This window comes from Hippoglossus stenolepis, chromosome 10, assembly GCF_022539355.2.
Source record: "Hippoglossus stenolepis isolate QCI-W04-F060 chromosome 10, HSTE1.2, whole genome shotgun sequence".
NCBI lineage: Eukaryota > Metazoa > Chordata > Actinopteri > Pleuronectiformes > Pleuronectidae > Hippoglossus > Hippoglossus stenolepis.
In genome coordinates this window covers 12,876,800-12,898,095 of record NC_061492.1, presented here as the reverse complement: position 1 = coordinate 12,898,095, position 21,296 = coordinate 12,876,800, and the positions used below count along the sequence as shown (strand labels likewise).

Genomic DNA, 21,296 nt, shown 5'->3' with positions numbered 1-21,296 from the left:
GCTTGCTCCTCCATATCCTTGTGGAAAGCCCTGGTGTCTCTCACTCACACGTGCACACACACACACACCTCTAAAACTGAAGTGTGTATGTGCCAGAATTCATTGGCTTGTATTTATAGCTCATTCCAAGTCTCCCATCCAAAGTGTTATCACATCAAATTTAGCTGCGGTGTCAAACAAACACACACACACACACACACTCATCCTCAACAAACTGAAGTCGTCTTATGAATGTGATGTGGACAGTGAGGAAGCAGAGGAGATGTTATACATCAAGGTACATTTATTTTCCTTATTGTAATTAAATACATACTGTAAGTGCAAAGAGTTAAAGAGTCCGGGGTCTAGAGAACTACAGAGTATATTTGAACATAGTACAAAGTTGGACAGTTATTCAAACAAGCTAAATATCATCAGATACTTCTTGTCTTCATAGTAGTTGTACAACAGTACCTACAACATGGGTGTGTGTGTGGTGTTCCTTATGGTTATACAAAAGCAAAAATCCTACAATAACCACATCTAAGACGCATACTGTTAAATTATCTTGTGCTTGGAAACACCAAAAAGGAAATCATTTTTGATATTTATATATATTGACGTATACCGAGAGAAGCCCCAAGTGCTAACTCAGAAACATGAAGCCGTATTTAACATCGGCAGCAAAGCGCGTCTGTGGGCATTTAGCTTTTTTGTGCCAAACCGTACAGTTTGTGGTAAGCACTGCAGAGCAAAAAACGTAGCGTCATTGAAAAACTGCACAAAAAGATATCAAATATTATTTACCCAAGGCTCAACTTCATGCACTTTCTAATAAGCAACACAAAAAAGTCAGTTACTTTTTTTTGTTTTTCGAGGTTGTGTACCTGTCTACCTAGAAACAAGATCATGTGTGTGTGACTTTGTGTGTTAGTGTGTAGACTGCTATAGACAGGGTGACGGCTTCTCCAGTGGATGCTTTTAGAGAACACCAAGATGACACAGCACTACGCCCCACAGGTGACGACCAGGCTCTTCAACAGTGAGCGAGCTGCCTGACTCTTGAGCTGGACTGGACTGTCAGCTTCTCGGCGAGACAGACGGGCCTACTCCTCCTTCCTCTTGGCCCCGGGGATCTTTGCCTGGATCCTGTGCAGGAAAAACAAACGTTAAACCACGTGCCCAGCGAGATATTTACTCTAGATTAAGTTGTGCTTACTCTACTTCATTTCTTTCAGGGAACAAAGCCCTCGATGCTTTCTATGGGAGTCTGTAAAGCCCGCAAGTCGAGTTTTTACTAAAATTGGCAAAGTCACAGCAGTGGTCAGGACAAAGACTGCAGAGAGGTGTTTTGTCATCAGCTGACTCCTCAGACACACAGACGACTCCACCGTGAGAATCGTGTTAAAGGAGACATTTCATTTCTCATGATTTTAATTAGAGTTTTACTTGAAAAGGATTTCATGCTCTAATGTTCACTTTCTTCACACTGTCACATTGCTGCAGCTCCTCTTTTCAGCCTCTGTCTGAAACGCTTGGTTTGAGCTCCTGTCTAATGAAGCCCAACCTCCCGATAAAGCCCTGTCTGCTTTGATTGGCCGGCTGGCTCGCTCTGCTGTGATTGGTCGACCGTTTCCAGCCCGTGTAGGAAATGTTAGTCTCTGCTCTCGCTTTAAACCTTGCTTTGTTTTGGGGGTGTGCCAGACTAGCCGCTAAGTGTTCGCTATGCAAATGTGGGGTATTGTTATATTGTGACCTCGGGATGATGCGGACATTTTAGCCTGACCATTGCTGAGCTGTTTGAAGAGCGAGAAGAGCTCCCTTCACTGTTTGCTTTTTAACTTTGCAGATCTTTTACTTTCACAAAAAAATGTCTATCCGATCTATCAACACTAGGGAAAAGAAAAACTGAAAAATGCACAAGATGTCTCATTTAACATGTGCAGCATCTTAAATTTAACTTTAATGCTGTGACGTGACTGACACTATGCTTGGTCGTGATGGGAGTCCTCTTGATTTACATGGCGGTTGAAAAACAACCTTATTTCGCGTCACCGCCACCTACTGGAATGGAATGGAATGTGGGATCAGGTGCGGATGCGTGGAAAGCCAGACCAACGCAGACCCTCATTTTGGTTCGAATGGAACTGTGGGCGTGTACATGTGACCGGAATGCGGAAAGTATGGTCAACCGTTCAGGAGTTCATTTCTTTGCACTAGTGAACTTCAGCAGCACTAATATGGGAGAGATCGGTGCTGCAACTTTAAGATGCAGAGACACTTCAGATTCTTGTCAAATCTGTGAAAATGGCTTCATTCGCTCTTAGTTGACTTTTTTTGAACAAAAAGTTTGACAAAATGACAAACACTCACTTTCCCACCACAGAGTTGACCTGGGTCCGTATTAGTCCCACATACTGATCAATCTGTGCCTGAAAGCAGAAGAAGAAAGAGGCGGGTGAAAATACTGGACAACATTTTCCAAAGTAGGGTCGACTTCAGCAAATCACAAAGCTCCTGGAGATTCCTACCTGGTGTTTCTCATAGACCACCGGCATGGTGAACATGGAGACCACAGCTGCAGAGGCACAGGGAGAGAGTCATGTTCAAATGTTCTGACCGACATGTGGGAATATGTTCAAACAAGAACACATTTGTGTCAGCGGATCCCTCAACCACTGCACTTATCTTAGGTAAACTGGAAAAGTAAACATGTCCAATATTTAAATGTGGTTTTGGCACAGTGATAAGGACACGTTGTTCCTGTCATTCATCTCACACATGCTATTTCACAGCTCTGTTGTGTGTATTGTGTTCTTAAGTTTGAGCTTCTGACACACACGAGTCAAAATGGCTAAAATGCTGGAGGCTGTGTGAATGTTGGGAAGTTTGTTGTAGATAAGATTGAGTCGAGATGACCTCACCTAGGATGAGCAGTGTCAGGCCGTTGAAGAGAGCGCCCACGTAGGTCAGCAGCCACATCAGAACAGCAAACTGAAACACACAGACGCAATGGGTTTTATATAATAATGCAGCTTTTGTGATATTCATGTGTCACCAGATGGCTTTGGGTTGTGAGACGAACCTTCAAGGAGTCGACCAGATCTTGCACGAGGAACAGCCTGCGGAGCTCCCTCATGCAGGTGTTGGTGTAGAGCAGGATTTTGTCGGCATATTTACTTATCTGGTCCTGGGATAGAGCGATCTCCATCTCCAGGTAGCCTCTGGGAACGAGCAACAAACACAGAAAACACTGATATTCTGTACATGCGGACATTTCAATGAAATCCGTACAACAAACTCATTCCCTCACTTGAAAGGATGCCCCTCATCGGTCTTCTGCACGGCTTGCAGCACCGACTTGTAGATCCTGAAGCTGATGCTGGCGGAGAGGGCAGCCAGGGCTAAGTAGGCCCCGACGCTGACCACGCTGAACTGGGTCAGGGAGAAGAGGAGCAGGAGCACGCTGCTGAACACGGCCCCGGACTGCTTCACATTCCTCCAGTAGAGCAGGTCAATAGCTGAGGGGGGGGTGGAAGAACAGAACAGGGACAAGGTTAGGACCCACAACCTCACTGACCATGACCTCTTGTTCACCGACACGCAGGCCAAGGCATCCATGGCTGTGGATTAGACTGCTGCTGCGTGCTACACACCACACATTTGGGTCAAATAACTGGAAGCTGTTCACAACCCAATGTCCTCCGAGATCTGCGGCTGTCACGTGATCCTGTTTTAACCCAGCTTCCTAACCTAGCTTTTCATTAGGTTAGGTGGAGCGGTGGAGCGGTGCGGTGGCGTGACGGTGTCCCGAGTGACAGAGTGTCAGCTCAGTCTCGTTCACCCTTTGTATTTATATATGTGTCGAGCGAGTCCCTCAAATTTACATCTGACGTGTGCTTATCGTCAGTGGCACCTGCTCTGGTCACATGCGTATACAAACATACTGTACATACCCACAGGCACGTTAAACTGCTGGTACGACTGGCTGCTTACACAAGTGGATTAATGATTGACCTCTGCCTCTGTGAAGGTAGCAGTGGGAATAGAGGAACTATCAGCAGGTCACAGATAACGGTTCAATGTGACCTGGTCAGACGAGCAGCTCTGTGGTCAGTGATGCAGGATGACGATGGATCAGAGCAGAGTCTCAATAACGCTGTGAAACAACACGATTCCTCCGAGCAGCTGGAATATACATCCCCTGCAGGCACTTGTATATCTCGCTGCACCACTTTCCTCCTATTCTCACATGTCTTCTCTGCGTGGTGGGGCCTGTAATTCTAAGCCACTTCCATAGATGACATAGGAGCGATAACTGAGGATTAGCCCAGTGTACCATTACAACTCCAGTGGCCGACATGGTCCTCCACTGGCAGTCGTCTGTGTCCGCTGGAAACACGGGCCTGTTTCCATGAGAACTGTCGGAAATGCTTGTATCGCCTCTGCTGAGCCAGCTGCCTACCCCCCAACCCCACTGCACCACTCTTCTAGGGTTTACCATTCATCTGTTGCTGCCCACACCCCAGAAATCCATCATGTCATGTAGGGGAGCCGAAACTGGTACGTTAATGTAAAGTTCTGTGGCGGTGGAGGAGAGAGAAGTCTCCTGGGTGACTTACTCTTCCTCTCAAAGCTGTCTGCCTGCCTGCCTGCTCTAATTTTAGCCGTGGAGCTGTGAGCAGCATAGTGATGACGGCCATCTTTACTCTCCACTAAAAGGCATCTGTGGATGCCAAAAAGGGAGGTTAAACCTCGATGGCCAAAGAAGAGTCGTTGTGGCTGAGACGATCTCACTTATGTTAAATGACAGTATGGTATATAAAATGATGTACAATCTCTCTTTTTTTAACCAGTATCCATAATGACTCACATGACATATCTTCCTCCGATGCCCTTTAAATCAAACACGCTACTCATTCAGAAACTGGATCCATGTGTCTTTGCTGCTGCACATGCACCACTCCCCACAGAAGCTGACAAACTGTTCATGTGGCAGCTGGTTTGAATGGAGATGCTCACACACACACACACACACACACACACAGTCACACACACACACACACACACACACACACACACACACACACACAGAGTCAGACACAGGTAGCACACACAGCAGCAGTAACATCAGCCACACAGACAGCCCTGCTGGAGACAGACAGACAGACAGACAGGTGTTGGCCGGCAGCAGCGGCGGTGCCCTGGTGATGTGCTGCACAGACAGTACGCAGCCTGAAAAGCTCGAGCTAGTGCATTAGAAGCGGGTACTGACCTGCGGATCCCATGGCTGAACAGGGAAAGAGGCAGCTGCTTTATCCACGGACAAAAGGAGAGCAGTGGAGGGGGAGTCCCCCCCCTGCACGGGAGGGGAAGGGCCAGAGCCACGCCAGCAAATCAGCACGAGGGGAGGAGGGAGGCAGGGGGGGGACGTCTGTGGGGTGCGGTTGCCAAAGAACCACATTGCAATCCAGCACACACACACACATGCACCACTATACATACAAACACTCTCTTCTCTTTCTCTCCCTGAGCGCTTTTATGCTCAGGCTTTTATACATAGACTACCAAGCAGCGACTAAAATACAAGTCAGTGCGTCAAAGTAGAAAATCAAACCCAGTGTATTCCTGTTGTTTAAGGTCGCCATCATTTAACTGCAGCAGCATCAGTGCACCAGTGTAAAACCACATTTGAAAAAAAGGAACAGACTGTAGCCATGTTCTCCTTCTCCATCAAAACGCTTTGGTGGCAAGGCTCAGCCTAGCACCTGCCTGATGCAGTTACCATAGTTACCATGCTCCATTTTCTCCCCACCGCTCGCTGGGAGATGGAGGAAGGGAGGGGCCGACAAAAGAAGAAGAAGAAGAAGAAGAAGAAGAGGAGGGAGGGATGAAGGGGGTTGAAGAGCGTTTCCTTTGGGAACGGTGATTTTTCTCTGAATCTGGGGAATCAGCGACACATGTGTCTCTACACACATGAAGACAGCCACTCCCTTTATTGTGGAGCACAAAAGGACAAAGGCAGGTTTAACACGAGACCTGTCTGTTATCACGTCTGAGTCAACACATGGAAAAAAGGGATAAATAAAGGGATGAAAAACAATAACTGATTGTATTAGATCACAAACTTAGATTGTGATGAAGTTTTAATCAGATTTCTGACTGTTTAAGCAGCCAAATTGTTTAAACTACATGACCATAGGGGTGACATTTGTAATAAGGCACCAAATGTACAAAAAACGGTCAAATTTGACAATAGTAATTTGCTCAACATCATAGATAGCATCAGGACACAAACACATCCTGAACACAATCAGAGCACATACAGAGCAGGTCCAAATACTGTTTGTTCTTCTATGATGTTCAGCATGAACACCCAGAGCGAGATCCAGAGCAAACGATCAACTCCAGTGACAGTGATATGATTCCCCCTCCTACTTTCCTGTAGTGAAACTAGTTTAGCCTGACCTCATTAAATCACTGCAGACGTCCATGTGGCCTCAAACCAGCCGTCAGAGTGAGCAAACATGCTCAGGGACTTTAACAGCTGGGAATCACACTAAGTGAATGAAACTTGATCATTTCCACTTCATGACGGATATCAATGTCTAGTTTATAATTACAGGGATAGTTTGAATTTTTAAAAATGATATGAGTTTCTTCTTTGATATTAAGGCATTAATATTTGCCAGATTTTCCAAACAGATACTGTATATATCAGAAAATAACAAATCTGAACAGCAGTGAATGGAGCTAGTAACAAAACCAATTTTACTAGTTCTAAAAATGCATCATAATCTTTAGGAGTGAGTATAAATACTGTAGTTTGCCTATATTTTGAGAAAATATGAACTGTACATCTCTATGAACAATTTAAAAGTTTGATTCTGCCCCATTACAATGAAACACTGATCTGAAACATCAACTGAAATCTATAAACTTCTGACTAAAACATGATGAGACAGGTTCTGCAGCGGCCATATAATATTTATTAAGAAAAGATCTGTTAATCTAATTATCTGTGAGGCTTTGTGACACTATGACATCATTCTACTGATTTAGAACTTCATTTAACTGATGAACACACTACGCATATAGATATTTATATAAAACCTGCTGGCTACTATGTGTCATACCTATTCCTAAAAATGTGACTACAATCATGCCTCATTTCTGGACATCTCTGCCCTGTCGTTGATAACTCCTGAGGAATTTGGTGAGAGTGAGTCAGTTCTGTGCATGTGCAATGAGAATGACTAAACAAAAATGCCTACAGCTTCAGGGTGATGTAGAAAAAAGAGCAAACAGTGAATGTGCTCAGTGTCATCCTGCCCTGTCCTGACTCTCAGCTTAAAATGATGCGTTCCTAATGTCATGGACAGATCCCATCAGCTAAAGCATCACATTACACAGTCTTAGGCCAAATGAAATGGATAGTGACTCAGTGAACTAATGACAAATCTTGGTTTGTCATTAGTCATTATCAGTGACTGCTGAGCTACACAGTCTCTGCTGGGACACAATAAATGGACCATTCTATCCCACTTTTCCTGCTTCAAACTTGAGAAGACGGCTGATAATAAACCACAACCAGTGTGGAGGAAGGGACGCCATTTTCTCTCCTGGCCACTTCTCCGAGCCCTCGGTGCTGTAGAAACAGACAGACGGAGGACACTCTTCTTGCGGCCCAGTCTCCGCAAGGTGCTCTGGCAGCCGAGGAGATGGGGCTGATGTAATCAGAATGGGTGTGCCCTGGTTACCATGGAGAGAGAGTGTCAGTGCCGTCCGGATGCTGCGACTGCCTCATTACACAAAAGCAGAGCATACGCCATATAAAATCAGCTCGGCTGCAAATGTGGGGAGGGCGATAACAATGACACGCCTTAGTCCACAACACTGGCATCCATGTTAACATGCAGCCAAAACAGATGGCTCTCAGCAAGCTGGTGTGTATCAGCTTATTTTCCAAAACAGCCCCCAGCGTCTCTCACCTCTTTGTTTTTCTCAGACACACACACACACACACATGCAGCAGAAAGGATCTGTCATCAGGGCGTGTCTGTGTGATAGGAGGAGCAGGTACACACTGCTGTTTGATGCTCCTGCACTTGACAATTACAATTACATAACAAATGAAAAGCACACACACAACAAACCCAATAGTTTCATGAACATGTAACCCACATGCAGGATAGATAACGGTGCATCTCTCACAGCCACAACACACACAGACGACAGATGAGTGAGATCAACACAGTAAACACATCAGTACCCTGGCCCTTCCAGCCGCTCCAGGAGCTCTCCTTCTTGGTCACGTCTGCAGTGGCCTGCATGCTGGTGATCGCTTATGTCCCTGCTCTCTCTTGTCTGTCTGTCTGTGGTCTCCGTGTTCTTCTTCGTGTCCCTCTCCCTGTAGCACCGACTCACTCACTCATCCCAGATAGGCATGAATGGTCGAAAAAAAGGGACGCGGGAGAGAGGCTGAGATGACAGAGAGGGAGCGAGGGAGGGAGGGAGGGAGAAAAAAGGTTTCCAAGGTGCTGCCGGCTCGCGGAGCACGCAGACTGATGCTGTGGAGCGGCACTGGGTGGAACAGAAGGAGCGGATGGGGGGAGAAAGTGCGTATGTCTGTCTCTGTGTGTGTGTGTGTGTGTGTGTGTGTGTGTGCTGGGGAGGAGGCGGGGAGTCAGAACGTAAACACCACACCACAGTCGCCGCTGCAGCAAACCATCCGTGCAATGATTGAGCCCAGGGGGGGGGGGATAAGAGGGTGGGGGGTGATTGTCGGAGGATAAGCTTTTTTCATGAAAGGGAAGGTCCACTAACTTTCACAATAACAGCCCTAACAGAGCCTCAGACATGACTGGGGATAGTGGGGGTACAAGTGGTGGGAGGGTTGTCCCACATATGCTGTGATGAGACACCAAAGCAGGAGGATGCATTGTCATATATTATCTAACGTGCTGTGCTGACGTTCTGTGCAGCTTGTTAGTGTATTTGGTGTAATGAGTAATACAGGCTACAAACACGTGACATAATAGCAGCATCTTTAAAAAGTCTGACATGTTTCCATAGCTGTGTTTTCTGGAGGCTGAACGTTGCCATGCTGCTAAGGAGAAGTATGGCAAACATCCAGCTCTGTTGTTTTTTTAATTATTTTAATTTTTTCAATGCAAGGTTGTAGCCAGAGATTCAAATAGCAATTTCCACTATGACCACGGGTAAATGAGGAGGCAAAGTGCCGGCGCTTTAATAATTCATGTGGAGAGACACAATGCATTACAGCACAATGCTCCTCGTTTAGTGCCTCCTGGATGTGTTTGTGCTTTATGATTTCCTAGAATATATTTGTGATGCAAATGGGGCCGTAAAAAGAAGACAAGAGTGATGAAGGATGCTCACAAGCTAATGGCAAAAAGGAAACCGCACAGTCACTGTGGTGTCAGCACTGAGCCGGATATAATTCCTGTATAGATCGGGGGGGATAACGTCATTGTTCAGTCCGTCTGCCCCCCCCCCCCCACAGACTGCCACACCTCACACCTTCTGCTCGGTGCAGACTTCACAAGCCTAAATGCCAAAACGAACCATGAGGACAGAAAAAAATCTCTCAACCATACTGAACATGCTCCCCATCATTGTTGCTATGGCAACTGGCGTGGAAGTGCACAGGCAGTGGAAAACAATATCTGCCAGTGTTCAATTGGAGCCGCAATGACAATGGTGCCCTGCGCCATCTAGTGGTGAAGAAAGAGTACAAGTGACCTGCTTTTTGGCATTTCGAGAACCTTCTCACACGTAAACAAAACAAGAGGTTTCATGATAAATCATGACAGCTTGTAAAATTGTACAGTTTTCATATATAACTATGAGTCTGACCAGGGTGCATCAATAGCAAGTGTTGGGCAACATACACCACAGAGGAACCAATGTAAACAACATGTATTTACATGTAATTTCTTTACAACCTGTGTTTCTGTATAATAATAATAATACGATATGGCCTTCAAATCCCCTATGTAAAAGTATGTCCCAATTCTAAATTCATGTGATTATGTAAACCCACTGTTTACAAGGTCAGAGAGAACAGAGAACAGAAGCTAAAAGACCTATGGCAGCATCGTGTGCATTAACTCCTGCTGACGGATAATCTGTCTTATCTAATTACAGAATGATAACAAGTGATGTAAGAAGTCAGAGGCTGTCAAGAAGCTGAACAAGCTTTCACAGCAATTTTATAGTTTGTGCTGTTTCCACTAAAAGCATAAAGTAATGTTTGGGTTGGACAGATTAGCTGTTGAGTCTCAGACATCATGCTTTGCCAAACATGTGAATCAATGCATCCTCAATCCAATTTATTTTTCTTCTAACATACCACCAGGGGGAAGCAGACCTCAGGAAGGCACAACACAAGCACTTCCCACCCTCCACGTAAACACTCAGCAGTGGAATATCCCATCTCTCTCTCTCTCTCTCTCTCTCTCTCTCTCTCTCTCTCTCTCTCTCTCTCTCTCTCTCTCTCTCAGCAATCCTTTTAACTTTCACAGCCTTGTCAACAAAACAACACAACAGCACAACATGCAGGTAGATCCCAGGCAGGAAATAACACAAGTAGCACATTAGTAATTTGCTGTCAATCATCTCTTGATGAGTTTTTTCTGATGGGTCAGGTTTCAAACACAAATACACATGCGGTACCTTTTCCACTTGGGGATGACGACACATCGGCAGACACAATGCTACCTGCTCCTTAAACTGACCACACTAATTCTCGAAAGCCACAACTCATGATGGCTGCCGATAAGCAGAGATGAAACCGCTGCAACGATGAAGAGATCACAGACATGATTTCTGATGCCCTGATGTTTTCACAAATATGCAGTAGCAATGTTTTTTCATATATTTTTGGCCTGAAAATAACTATGTATCCCTTAGAAAAGGGTTCTGGGGAAAAGAGAGTGATGAGATTTATAGAACTAACCTTTTTGTTTGTTAAAACCCTCCGGAAACACTGATGCCTCAGGTTTTTCTAGGTCTTCTTTCCCTTCAGTGGTGGGCTTGTGCATGTTGTCCTGAAGGGGCTTCTCCAGTCGCACCTCTGGGGGTACGGCGGCAGTGGGGGGCTTGGGCTTGCTGGAGCGATCCTCCTCTGTTTTCACTTGGGTCTTGACCTTTTCTGTGACCAGGGACTCGGCTGGCACGGCCTCAGCGGCACTGCGGGGAGGGACAGTGCTGGGAACCAGGGGAGAGGCAGGGTTCACACCCTGTTTGGGGCCACCGATGCCCTGCTCTCTCTTTGGGCTCTCCTCTGATGCAGACTCAATGAAGAGGTCACTGTCGAGCTCTGCCTCTCTCTCCTCTCTCAGAATGCTGTAGGCTGTGGGTGGAGCGTGGTTGCCTACCAGGCCGAAACCACCCTTGGCGACCGGGGGATTGTCAAAGGGGTTGTTAGGCTGGCTGAATGCACCCTTGCTTTTAGGTGGCTGGGCAAATGGGTTACTACTGGCCTTGGGAGGCTCCTCAGACACCAGCTCGATCTCTGAGTCTCCAGACTCTGCACTGCTGCCATCAGGCTCCCTGTTGCCAGCCTTTGTGCCGGGGCTACTTTTGGAAGCTGCAGGCTTCACTGTGTCAGCCTTGAACATGTCATGGGAAGAGAATTCTTTTTCTGTTCACAGAGAACGGCAGAGAAAAGTGGATGTTAGTCTTCATTCACATTACAAATCCAGACATACAGTGCCTGCACATATATCGGAAAGCTCAGCTATGTCTAGAATTAACACAACCTTCCTCTTACAAATAAAGTTGACTTCATCAGTAGTAAAAAGCATCTTCGCTCAATTCAGGACATTGAAAACTGGTTAGTTTCCCTTTTATATTCTGTATAACTATTAGCACGTGGTGGCGTGCGTGCGTGGGCAAGTCAAGGTATTACTCATGTTGTCCAAAATTACATCTGCTTTGACAGTCAAATTATGGGGACTTGACTTCCTTATGTGGACAAAAAGCAAGTCTCTAGTATCATTACCTTTTTTAAGACACATGAAAGGTTAAGGTTAAGACTAGGGTAGTTTAGGTAAGTAGTAGCTGTGGTTAAGGTTATAGTAAGTCTCCAGGAAATCAATGCAAGTCGATAATGTCAGTAAGGTCCTCTGAAGTGTGTGCGTGTCTGTGTGTGCGTGTGCGTGTGCGTGTGTGTGTGTGTGTGTGTGTGCGTGCTATGCCTACGTGTTGGTGAAGCATTGGGAGTGGAAGCAGGGCTCTCGTCCTCTGGCTCTGACAGTGTAACAGTGGGAACCCCCTGCAAGCCCACACTCAGGACGTTTTCACGCTCGGACACACTGACTGCAGGAGGACGCTGCTGTGGCTCGGCCGGAGGGTGGGACTCAGTCAGGGTGATCTTCACTGGGCTGGCTGTTTGGGGGGTGCCGCCTAGGTTTCGGTAGGAGCGGTAATCTGACAGCTCTTCATCAGAGGGCTCCTCCACGTACGGGAAAGAGTGAGAGCCCAGCGCTGGACCTAGTTTCTCCTCTTCCTCTTCATCCTCTTCATCCTCATCTCTTCCTGGGTAGTTGTCCATGTAGCTTCCCAGCAAGTCACGGCCAGGCAGGCTTGTGTCCACCAGGCTGTGCGGAGGCACCTGGTGCTGCTCATGGTGCTCGTCTCCGTGGCTGATGTCCATGTAGTTGTAGGATTCCGTCTTATCCGAGCTCATCAGAGATTTTGGAATGTCATCAACCAGGTCAGAGGTCATCTTGGTGTTGGAGCTGAAGCTGTAGGTGTCGCTGGAGAAGTCGTTCAGGGCAGAGGAGCCGGTGGAGGACTTGGAGGGCTTCAAATCTTCTGACAGGTAAGAAGACTCCCGGCTCGACGTGAAGCTCTGATTGGACACCAGGGACGTGTAGACATCACCGTCATCGTTCATAGGCTTCCTGAACAGGCCAGACATGGGGTCATCTGCAAAGAGGGAAAGATGTGACACTTGGTTAGAATAGGCACAAAAGATGATGGCAGCACCCTGCGTCACGCGATCAAATCAGATCAGCCTGTGCCTGAGCAGTTTGATTAATGAAAACATCCGTTTAAACAAGGCGATGTCTGAGCTGGCGCTGCTGCCAGGGAGAGGGGCTGTGGCACTGTGAGAGCAGCACAGACAGGCTGGGTGCACGGCTGTGCAGATCAGTGAGGCAGCAGTAACAGAGGGTACTTGTACCCGCTGTGGGACAAAGGAGGATTGTTCAGACCCCGAGAAATTCACAACCAGAGTCTGTTCTGAATCAGGCAGGCAAAGAGCTGCCTGCAGTCACATCAGTAATCCTGCATCTCCCCTGACAATTCACATGCAACATGTAACATATGAAGAATATAGTTTATGTACAAGCTGCTCTTAACTCTAAATGGTTTAAGCTCAGCTGGGCTAGGCTGACAAAACTGTTCAATGATACATGTATAGAATAAATATTTGATAACACTGCGTGCTAACTGCATGCTGGCACTCACACACACACAAAACTAAAGTAATAATAATTACACTCAAACAGTGTTAATGGCGTTTAAAATATACATTTGAGAACTAAAACTCTGTGTATGTCCCCTGCTATGAAATATCACTCCACATCTCACTGAATTATTTGTTAGTGCTGCAGAGACACATTAAAGCTGCTCACGTTACACATGACTTGCAAAACAGGAAGATGCTGTGATAGGAATGTTATTTTAAACCATCAGGTCAGAAGTCAAGGTCAAATGAAGTATTCAGATTTGTTGACTTTACTTTTCAACCCTTTAACTAAAAAACCTCTTCAAGTTCTTCCATGAAATAAACAACTATAACACCCACACACAAACGCACGCTGTCTGAGATCTGATGTTGACATATCTGTTGTGCTGTGTACAAGTCAGAGTTGACACTTCCACAAACTGAGCTCCTCCTCCTTCTCTCCTTCCCGGCTTCTCCCCGGGCAGTGGTGCGGCTATAAATAGTTCAGGTCCAGCTGCTGGACTGGATATGGGGGTGAGATTTTAAAATAGCAGCCTGGGGGTTAGCTCTGGAGGATGCAGACTGACAGAACATCCAATCGGTCAGGACGTCCCGTCCCTCCCTTCGCTTCCTCTAGAAGGTCCCACCACCCTTTCCTCCTGCTGTCCGTCCTGCTGCTGCACCCTCAGTCATTAACAATACATCATACTGCAGTACAATCACAGTACGGCTGACTGGGACACAGGAGGAGGGGTGACGTGACATGGAGGAAAAGCAAGGCCCAAAATGCTCTTGAGCTTCAGGTGAATTCATATTCAATATAGGATAACATATATTGGATCAGTCTATGGATCCAATGCAAAATAGATGGGCAGCTGTTGAGCCAAGTGCAGTTCAGTGACACGAGTGCCCTTGATGTACTGCTAAAGCAAACCGCTGTATAATCCTCTTAGAGTACTACCATCGCCTAGGTCCCATCAGCCATCACCCTGGCAACACCATCATAATCTAACACTGATTCACTGCACAAATACCTACTGTGCAGATGTGGGAAGCACTCAGCGCCACTACAAACTGTGAACAGAGTTGATCTCTGGCAGCACACCCCCTCTATGCAACAACACAGATAAACTCACCAGCCGCAGCATAAGGCAACAATTAACAGGCCGGGGTGTTTGACGTTAACAGCCACAATGAAGCTGCTGAGGTGCTTGACAAAGTTGTTGAGTTGAGGTTGAGGGAATTGTGTATGTGCTGATAAGGCAGTGCACCCAGATGCTGGGGGGAAAAAACATAAACCCCACCGGGCGGAAGCAAACGCTTTGCTGTGCTGGGATGAGATTGGACGTGACAACAGAGGATTTCTCCCCTCACAATGTAGGCACAGAACATAATCATGTCAGTGAAAGTATGATGCAGTTAAATAAATAAGTCCTGGAGGATGTGCTACAAAGGGAGCAGTCCCTTTTGTTGTCCTCTGTACAGCCACTGTGGCCCTGAAACTAATGCAGCCTGACAATCTGTGCTATGTGGAGGCATGGGCTCCTAATTGCCAGGCCGAAGACAAAAACATGTGAAAGGAGTCGAAGTTGCAAACTGAATTCATCACAACTTCAAATTAAGAGCTTGGGTTGTTTCTCAGTGTAGCAGCGCTTTATCCCTGTAGACACTAACTGAGCCACAGCAGTTCTTCAGGTTGGAATAAAGTGAACTAGAATGGAGAGCACATACATCCACCAACACCCAACAGTCCCTTCATGAAACCACATTTAAATTCACTTGATCCAGATTTTTTATTTGGATTTGCACCAAATTGCACTCAGTCATAAATATCAGTCCCCTAAACAGGTCTGATTTTTTTCATCAAGATCCATGAATTATTCTCTGAGAAATCAACGAAAATGTTGAAAAATGTCCTTGGCCGATGTTATAAACTAAAATCAATTAATATAAAAAAGGGGTTTAAAATTGATTTAGATGAAAGAGAAAGAAAGTTTCACAAACAGTTATATCTCAATGTCGTACTGACACAGACAAGGCGCCGCTGGTTCATCCTCCCATTACAAAAACAAACTGCACTGACTTTTAAAGGATCTCAATCTCTTTCACTCTGCGTTGTCCCAGAGAAGGACATTCATCCCAGTTTGATTAGCACAGCAGCTATACAGCAGCTACAGCACTGTATCAGACACATGACACCATCCATGACTCTGTTAACCGTGGTGTTACCTTTCAGGAGTTCTCTTTCACTCCATGACCTTGTGAAAACCAATCCATCAAGATGCTCACTGCCCTCCTCTTTCAGTGTCATCTGTGCCTTTGACGTTCAATAAAAAGCTGTAGCTTTATTATTTTAGGATTATATTCATTCTTTGTGCAATACTTTGGCTTGACATGCAGTATTTTTTTTTATTTTCTTTGTCATTTGATGTTCAATTTATTTGACACATTTCCTGTGAATACATTATTTGGTAGTATAGAGACACACGTATTATGTTGAAAAGGGTATTTTCTCCTTTGGTTATTTATACCACAAGTTGCTATATTATTAAATACCTTGTGGGGAATGAGTCAAATGTTTGGCACGACACAAAGAATAAAGCTCAATAACTCCAGCAATTTGATCATTGATATATTACTTTTGTTCTGTGGTATTTTATGGTGATATTTGCAGAAGCTTGACTCCTGAACATAAGTAACACAGCTGCAAACTAAAGCTACTTTTTGACGTGGAAACTGAAACAAATTCCAGTGCATTATCATATATATGCTTAATATAAACTTTCCCATATATGTGATATCTGCTAAAGAGGTTCTAAGGAATCAATATGATACTAACAATAATTCAAATAAGTTTTAGTATTTACTTTTTCTATTTGTCTTTACAACACAACTGAGCCACAGTATAACTCCACTGGGAGTTGGTACAATTAAAAAAAAAAACTATATTAAGTCTCTTTCTTTTTGTCACAGTTTGAAGACCCACTACAAATCTTAATGGTCTCTGGCTTTAAAAGCTTTGCCTATGACGTTGTTGTTCATTGCACATTGATTACAATATCCTTGGTTCCACAAATGCACAAATACAAGTCGTTAACTATCCCACTTTAATGTCGGTAAAGAAGAAGAAAATGGAGCGAACAAAGACGGTCTATATACCGAGAGCTGAGGTACACCTAAACCACAAGCAGGGGTCGATAGGAGAACAGCTGTGCTGAGGGATTCAGCTGCTCTGAGCTGCATTGATCCAAGACAACGAGGACACACAATTACAGTAAGAATCGTCAGTGTATCCACCATTCTTTAAAAATAAATCACTGAAGGCCACACAGCACAAATGTTGTTGTTCCAGTGGCTTTTGTAAAGGTAAATCAATCTTGAGACGGTTTTAAGAAAAGCTAATCTGTCCTTATTCAGATTCTGGAGCTGCGGTTTGTACAGTACCTGTCTTCCACTGTATTGATCGTGTTTTTCTTGCTCAGATGGAGCTTTATGGATGAATGGAGATGGAGAGGATGTGGGAGGATCCAGACTGAGTGTCTGCACGCTGTCTACTTTGGGTCAAAGCTGTCAATTTGGTGTAACTTTAGATTGGCATTTTCACTTTCTTTGTTCAGACAGGATTTGGGCTTAAAGAGTACAGATGCAAGCAGGAAGGCGTTGATGCACAGGTCACAACAACCTACACAAAAGATATAGATATAAACCACATTATTTGTAAGTGCCTTTCCTGATAGTAGCTCTAATCCCATGAGCAGTTTTGCAATAGTCTGCTTGGGGATTACTTAATGCCTACAGGCGAGAGAGCCGGACGGAGGCAGTGAGATCATAAACAGGACATATCACATTTCACATGCAGGCTTTTTAATTGTTCTTAGGGGTGAACACAGGGGGACAGACGGACATGTGAAATTATGATGTAATGATATGATGATAGAAGTAATGCAGAGTTACGGTCCCCATGCAGTGGAGCCTTTTGGGCTCAGCTTTTATCTTTTATCCTTCAACATTAGCTAATTGGTTCCAAGGACGGGTGAAGATGAATGAGACTGTAAATCAGGCAGGTGCATTGAGATGAGCACTTGGGCCCAAAACCTTCTGGAGGAGCAGACACATTAGTATCTATACGCATTTATATAAGATGCTGAATGCGACAGGTAGTGGACTTGCCAGAGGACCTCTGCCTTTGTCGGAGGAAGACTTTGAACAGAAAGTATCGTGGAAGGAAGGACAGTTCTTTGTGTTTCCAGTTTTTCCCCCCTCCGACAGCCTGGTCATTTGAACTATCCGGCCTTCTCATCACAGCCCCGCCTCTCTTGCCATTAAGCTGCCCCCCCCCCTCGTCCTCCACTGTATTATCTTGCATCTTTATCATCTCATCTGAAAGGACCTAGCACCGACAGCCTGCGCCCCCCCCCTGGGAACACGAGCAGAGCTCTCACCAGCTAAAGGCACAAATGCACTGCGCCTGCTTATGAAGTCCAGCGGAGTCCACTAAGTGCTGTTCTCTATCTGAAAGATGGGGAAAAGACTAAGCCAGACAATCGCTGTCTCATCCTTGTTGCTGATGACGCGCTGAAATGGAGAAAGACTTGAGTCTAATCCACCTACCGCGCACTGGATTGTGGGGAAAAGGTTGCTCGTGACTGATGGACTTTTTCTGAACATGATAATGTGACCGTTAAAAAAATACCATGAGCTGTTGGAAAAAACAGAAGGATGTCATAATGTGGTGTCACTGTTTCTGCACAGAATGCACTTAGTTGTTTTCTTATACGGCAGAAAGCAGGGGAGAGCTCCTACACAACCTCTGATGAAAACAACCTCTCCTGTGGGGTTGTTTCACATCAGACGCAGCAGCATCTTCCACAACTCTCTCTCTCTCTCTCTCTCTCTCCTCTTGAAGTCTTCACAGAGTGGGAAACTTCTGAGAATTAAAAGGGGCTCTACTGTACTGTGCTGTCTAATCAGAGGCTCGACATTCTGCCCTGTGGTGATTGAATAACGCTGAAATCAGCATCTATCGGGGTCCTGTGGGTAGATTACTGTTGTGAACGAGATTTAGGACAGGCACATATCGATTACTTAAGAGAGGCAATTCTAGACGTCTTGGGGAGATAGTTTTTCACCGTTCGAAACTTCTTCTTTCTCTGACGTCAGCAAAATAAACTTTTAATTTTCTTCGATGATTCTCCGTCGGGAAAGCAGAGAAGGACAGTGTGTTACAGAGAGGAGGGGTTATTAGTGAATGTGCTTGACACAGATCAGAAGAGACTACAAGACGTCTGGTCAAGAGGAGGACGTCCACTCTGGCCTGAAAGATGTGATGAGATCTGCACCGTTCCCACCAAGAACAAAAGTGCCAGAAGGATTTACATCACAGCTACGCAGCTATTCTTTCCTCTATTAGGAATCAAAACATTGATTCTGTGTGTGCGTGTTTGTCTGTGTGCACCTGAGCTTGTGTGGAACTCTATTGTGAAGGTGGACAATGTGCTTTGTTTACTTTTTCTAAAGAGTGCAAACACTGATTAGCTTGTTAGATTGTTATTAATTCACATAGAATTTATGCACAGGCTGCTTCAAGGGGATAAATCTTAGTTTTCATATGTTATGTAAATATTGCAATGGCTTTCATTCCCATTGCAACACGTTAAGCTTCGGATGTTTCGCTTCTGCTTTAATGTCAAAATCTGCGTCTCAGAGGATTCGTGGATTTTGTGTGTTCAATAATTCTGTTTAACGTGTTTAAAAAGAGGTGTATTTTTCTTTATTGTTTTTCGGTCTCTAGCAAAACGAAAGAGGCCTGAAGAGCAAAGAGAGGAAACTAGGTGTCGTTTTTTTTTCTTTCCTTTTTTCTAACATTATCTCATGAATATTTCAGTGAATTCGTGAATGAAAGTGCACGGCTCCAGTTTTGCTCGCCAAGCGAATAGTGAGGCCTGTTTCTTCAGGATTAAAAATAGCCGCATGAGCCGAGCCGTGCTGAGGAGGGTGACGGACTTGGTCTGCGTGATGTTCCCACAAAAACACATGCCCCCCAGCATCCAGTAATATAAAAAATATCATCATCAGAAGTTCCCCAAAACAGGGATGCAGGAATCTCACATCATGCACGCTGCTTCCGACTTCAAGACTAAAACTAAATCTGTTTGCTGAAACGTGTCTCTAGTGATAAAAGTGCAGGATTAAGTTATTTTTTAATCCTGTCGCTGGCTATGAAAGCAACAGGGGGTTTAGGTCTATAATCTATTTATGATCCCCTTACACCATCATATCAAAAATACAAGTTTTCTAATAGATACAGGCCTGAATGGGGGGTGGAGCAGCAGCTAAACAGTGAACCACATGGGCCACTGAAGTTTCAACAGGCTACTGCATCTCATCTGGACCAACCGTGCAGACTCTAATCTCATCAGCCGGAGCTGGGAAAACGAAATAAATAATGATCCCCATCTAGTTTTCATTAATAGAAATATAACAAAGGTTTCTTTTCAATAGATCTAACCTTAAGCATTGTGCCAGCACAGCGAGGAGGTGGAGGATACGACATATGATGTATCTACCTCAGATTTGTGTTTGGCCATATCTCCCAGACCTATGGCGTCATGTATTACATGGTTTGAGGCTAAAACAAGTAACCAAGACGTCTGACATCATTCCCTTCAGTCGCACTGGACGACATATGGCAAAAATCATATCAACCAGTCTATAATAATCACAATAATTGTCACAATAGTATTTCCGTGAAGTTTAAAGACTGATTTATCCTCCTGAGCGAAGGTTCAGGGTTTTAACTCTTCTTTCTGGAGACCGTGGCCAAACAGCAAAACATTTTACAAATCTGAGGAAGATCAATCAAGTGTCAAATCTCCTCACTGTGCGATCTATGGATAAATATTGAACCTTTGTTATTGATGAACATTACATTGCTATATTTCTTGTTGTTGTTTTGGTGCCCGGCCCTTCCCTCCAGCACCAGTGTGGTCACAGCTGTTTTACCGTCCCCCTATGGAAGTTACTCGCCCGACATCTTTGCTCCCGTGTTTTCAAACGCAGAAGTTTTGACAGCTCCTCCGTCTCTGAACCCAAACCCCTCAGACAAATGGACTCCGCCGCTTCTCTGTGTCCGTGTTTACTCCTAAAATGCCGGCCGGCGTCCGACACGCCAACGACGCACAACACTCAAACACAACAAATCGGTAAATAATGAGTCATTAACTGCGACTTTTACCTGTGGATGCAGTCTCCATAGCAACGGGAGGCCTTTTCCCGTAGTCCTGGTGACGGGGATGAAATTGTTGCGCCGGGTCGTCGGTCGCCGTGTCGCCGCCTCGCGCCTTCGCCTCCCCGCGGAGCTCGTCGAACCGGGTCGCCGTGTTCCCGAACAGGCCGTTCCTCTCGTAGTCGTCCCCGAACCACTTCCCCTCCGGGCCGACCTCCTCACCGGGCTGAGCGGACATGCTGCTGTGCGTGCCCCTTGTTCGTCTGTCGGACTAAATAAACACGAGCTGCTGAGCTCCTTCCCTCTTCCTCGTCACCTCCTCCTCCTCCTCTTCTACCGGACTGTAAATGAGCGTCTGCGCTGTGATGGGTGACGGAGACAGACACACACACACACGCACACAGTCACTCACGCAATGCAGCTCCCGTATGGCGCTTGTAGCCGCCGTGGACGCTGAGGCGGGTGCGTTGCGGTGTCGTCGGTGCTCCGGCGGGTCGGTGGCGGAGGAGTGAGCTTTATTGTTTTAGTTCACTGCTCCGGCGGTGACGTCACGGTGTCCGTCGGCACTTTATTTGGGGCAGAGTCAGACGCGAGAGAGATTTTCTCATCACA

The 21,296-nt window shown here is 45.6% G+C and overlaps 1 protein-coding gene across 3 annotated transcripts; it reads right to left on the bottom strand.

The window, feature by feature from the left end:
• Positions 1–268: 268 nt before the first annotated feature.
• Positions 269–21,159, bottom strand: rtn1a (reticulon 1a). 3 transcript variants are annotated; one of them, XM_035167977.2, is made up of 9 exons: positions 20,694–21,159; positions 12,208–12,936; positions 10,961–11,647; positions 3,293–3,500; positions 3,065–3,203; positions 2,904–2,973; positions 2,511–2,557; positions 2,353–2,411; positions 269–1,128 (listed from the first exon to the last, which is right to left on the bottom strand). In XM_035167977.2, exons 1-9 carry the CDS (start codon positions 20,920–20,922, stop codon positions 1,086–1,088), a joined length of 2,211 nt encoding a protein of 736 aa, XP_035023868.1. In that variant the 5' UTR covers positions 20,923–21,159; the 3' UTR covers positions 269–1,085. The 3 variants fall into 3 exon arrangements, with proteins under 3 accessions (XP_035023868.1, XP_035023869.1, XP_035023870.1); XM_035167978.2 differs by lacking the exons at positions 10,961–11,647; positions 12,208–12,936; positions 20,694–21,159 and adding an exon at positions 8,252–8,553; XM_035167979.2 differs by lacking the exons at positions 10,961–11,647; positions 12,208–12,936; positions 20,694–21,159 and adding an exon at positions 5,255–5,410.
• Between the last annotated feature and the right edge of the window lie 137 nt (positions 21,160–21,296).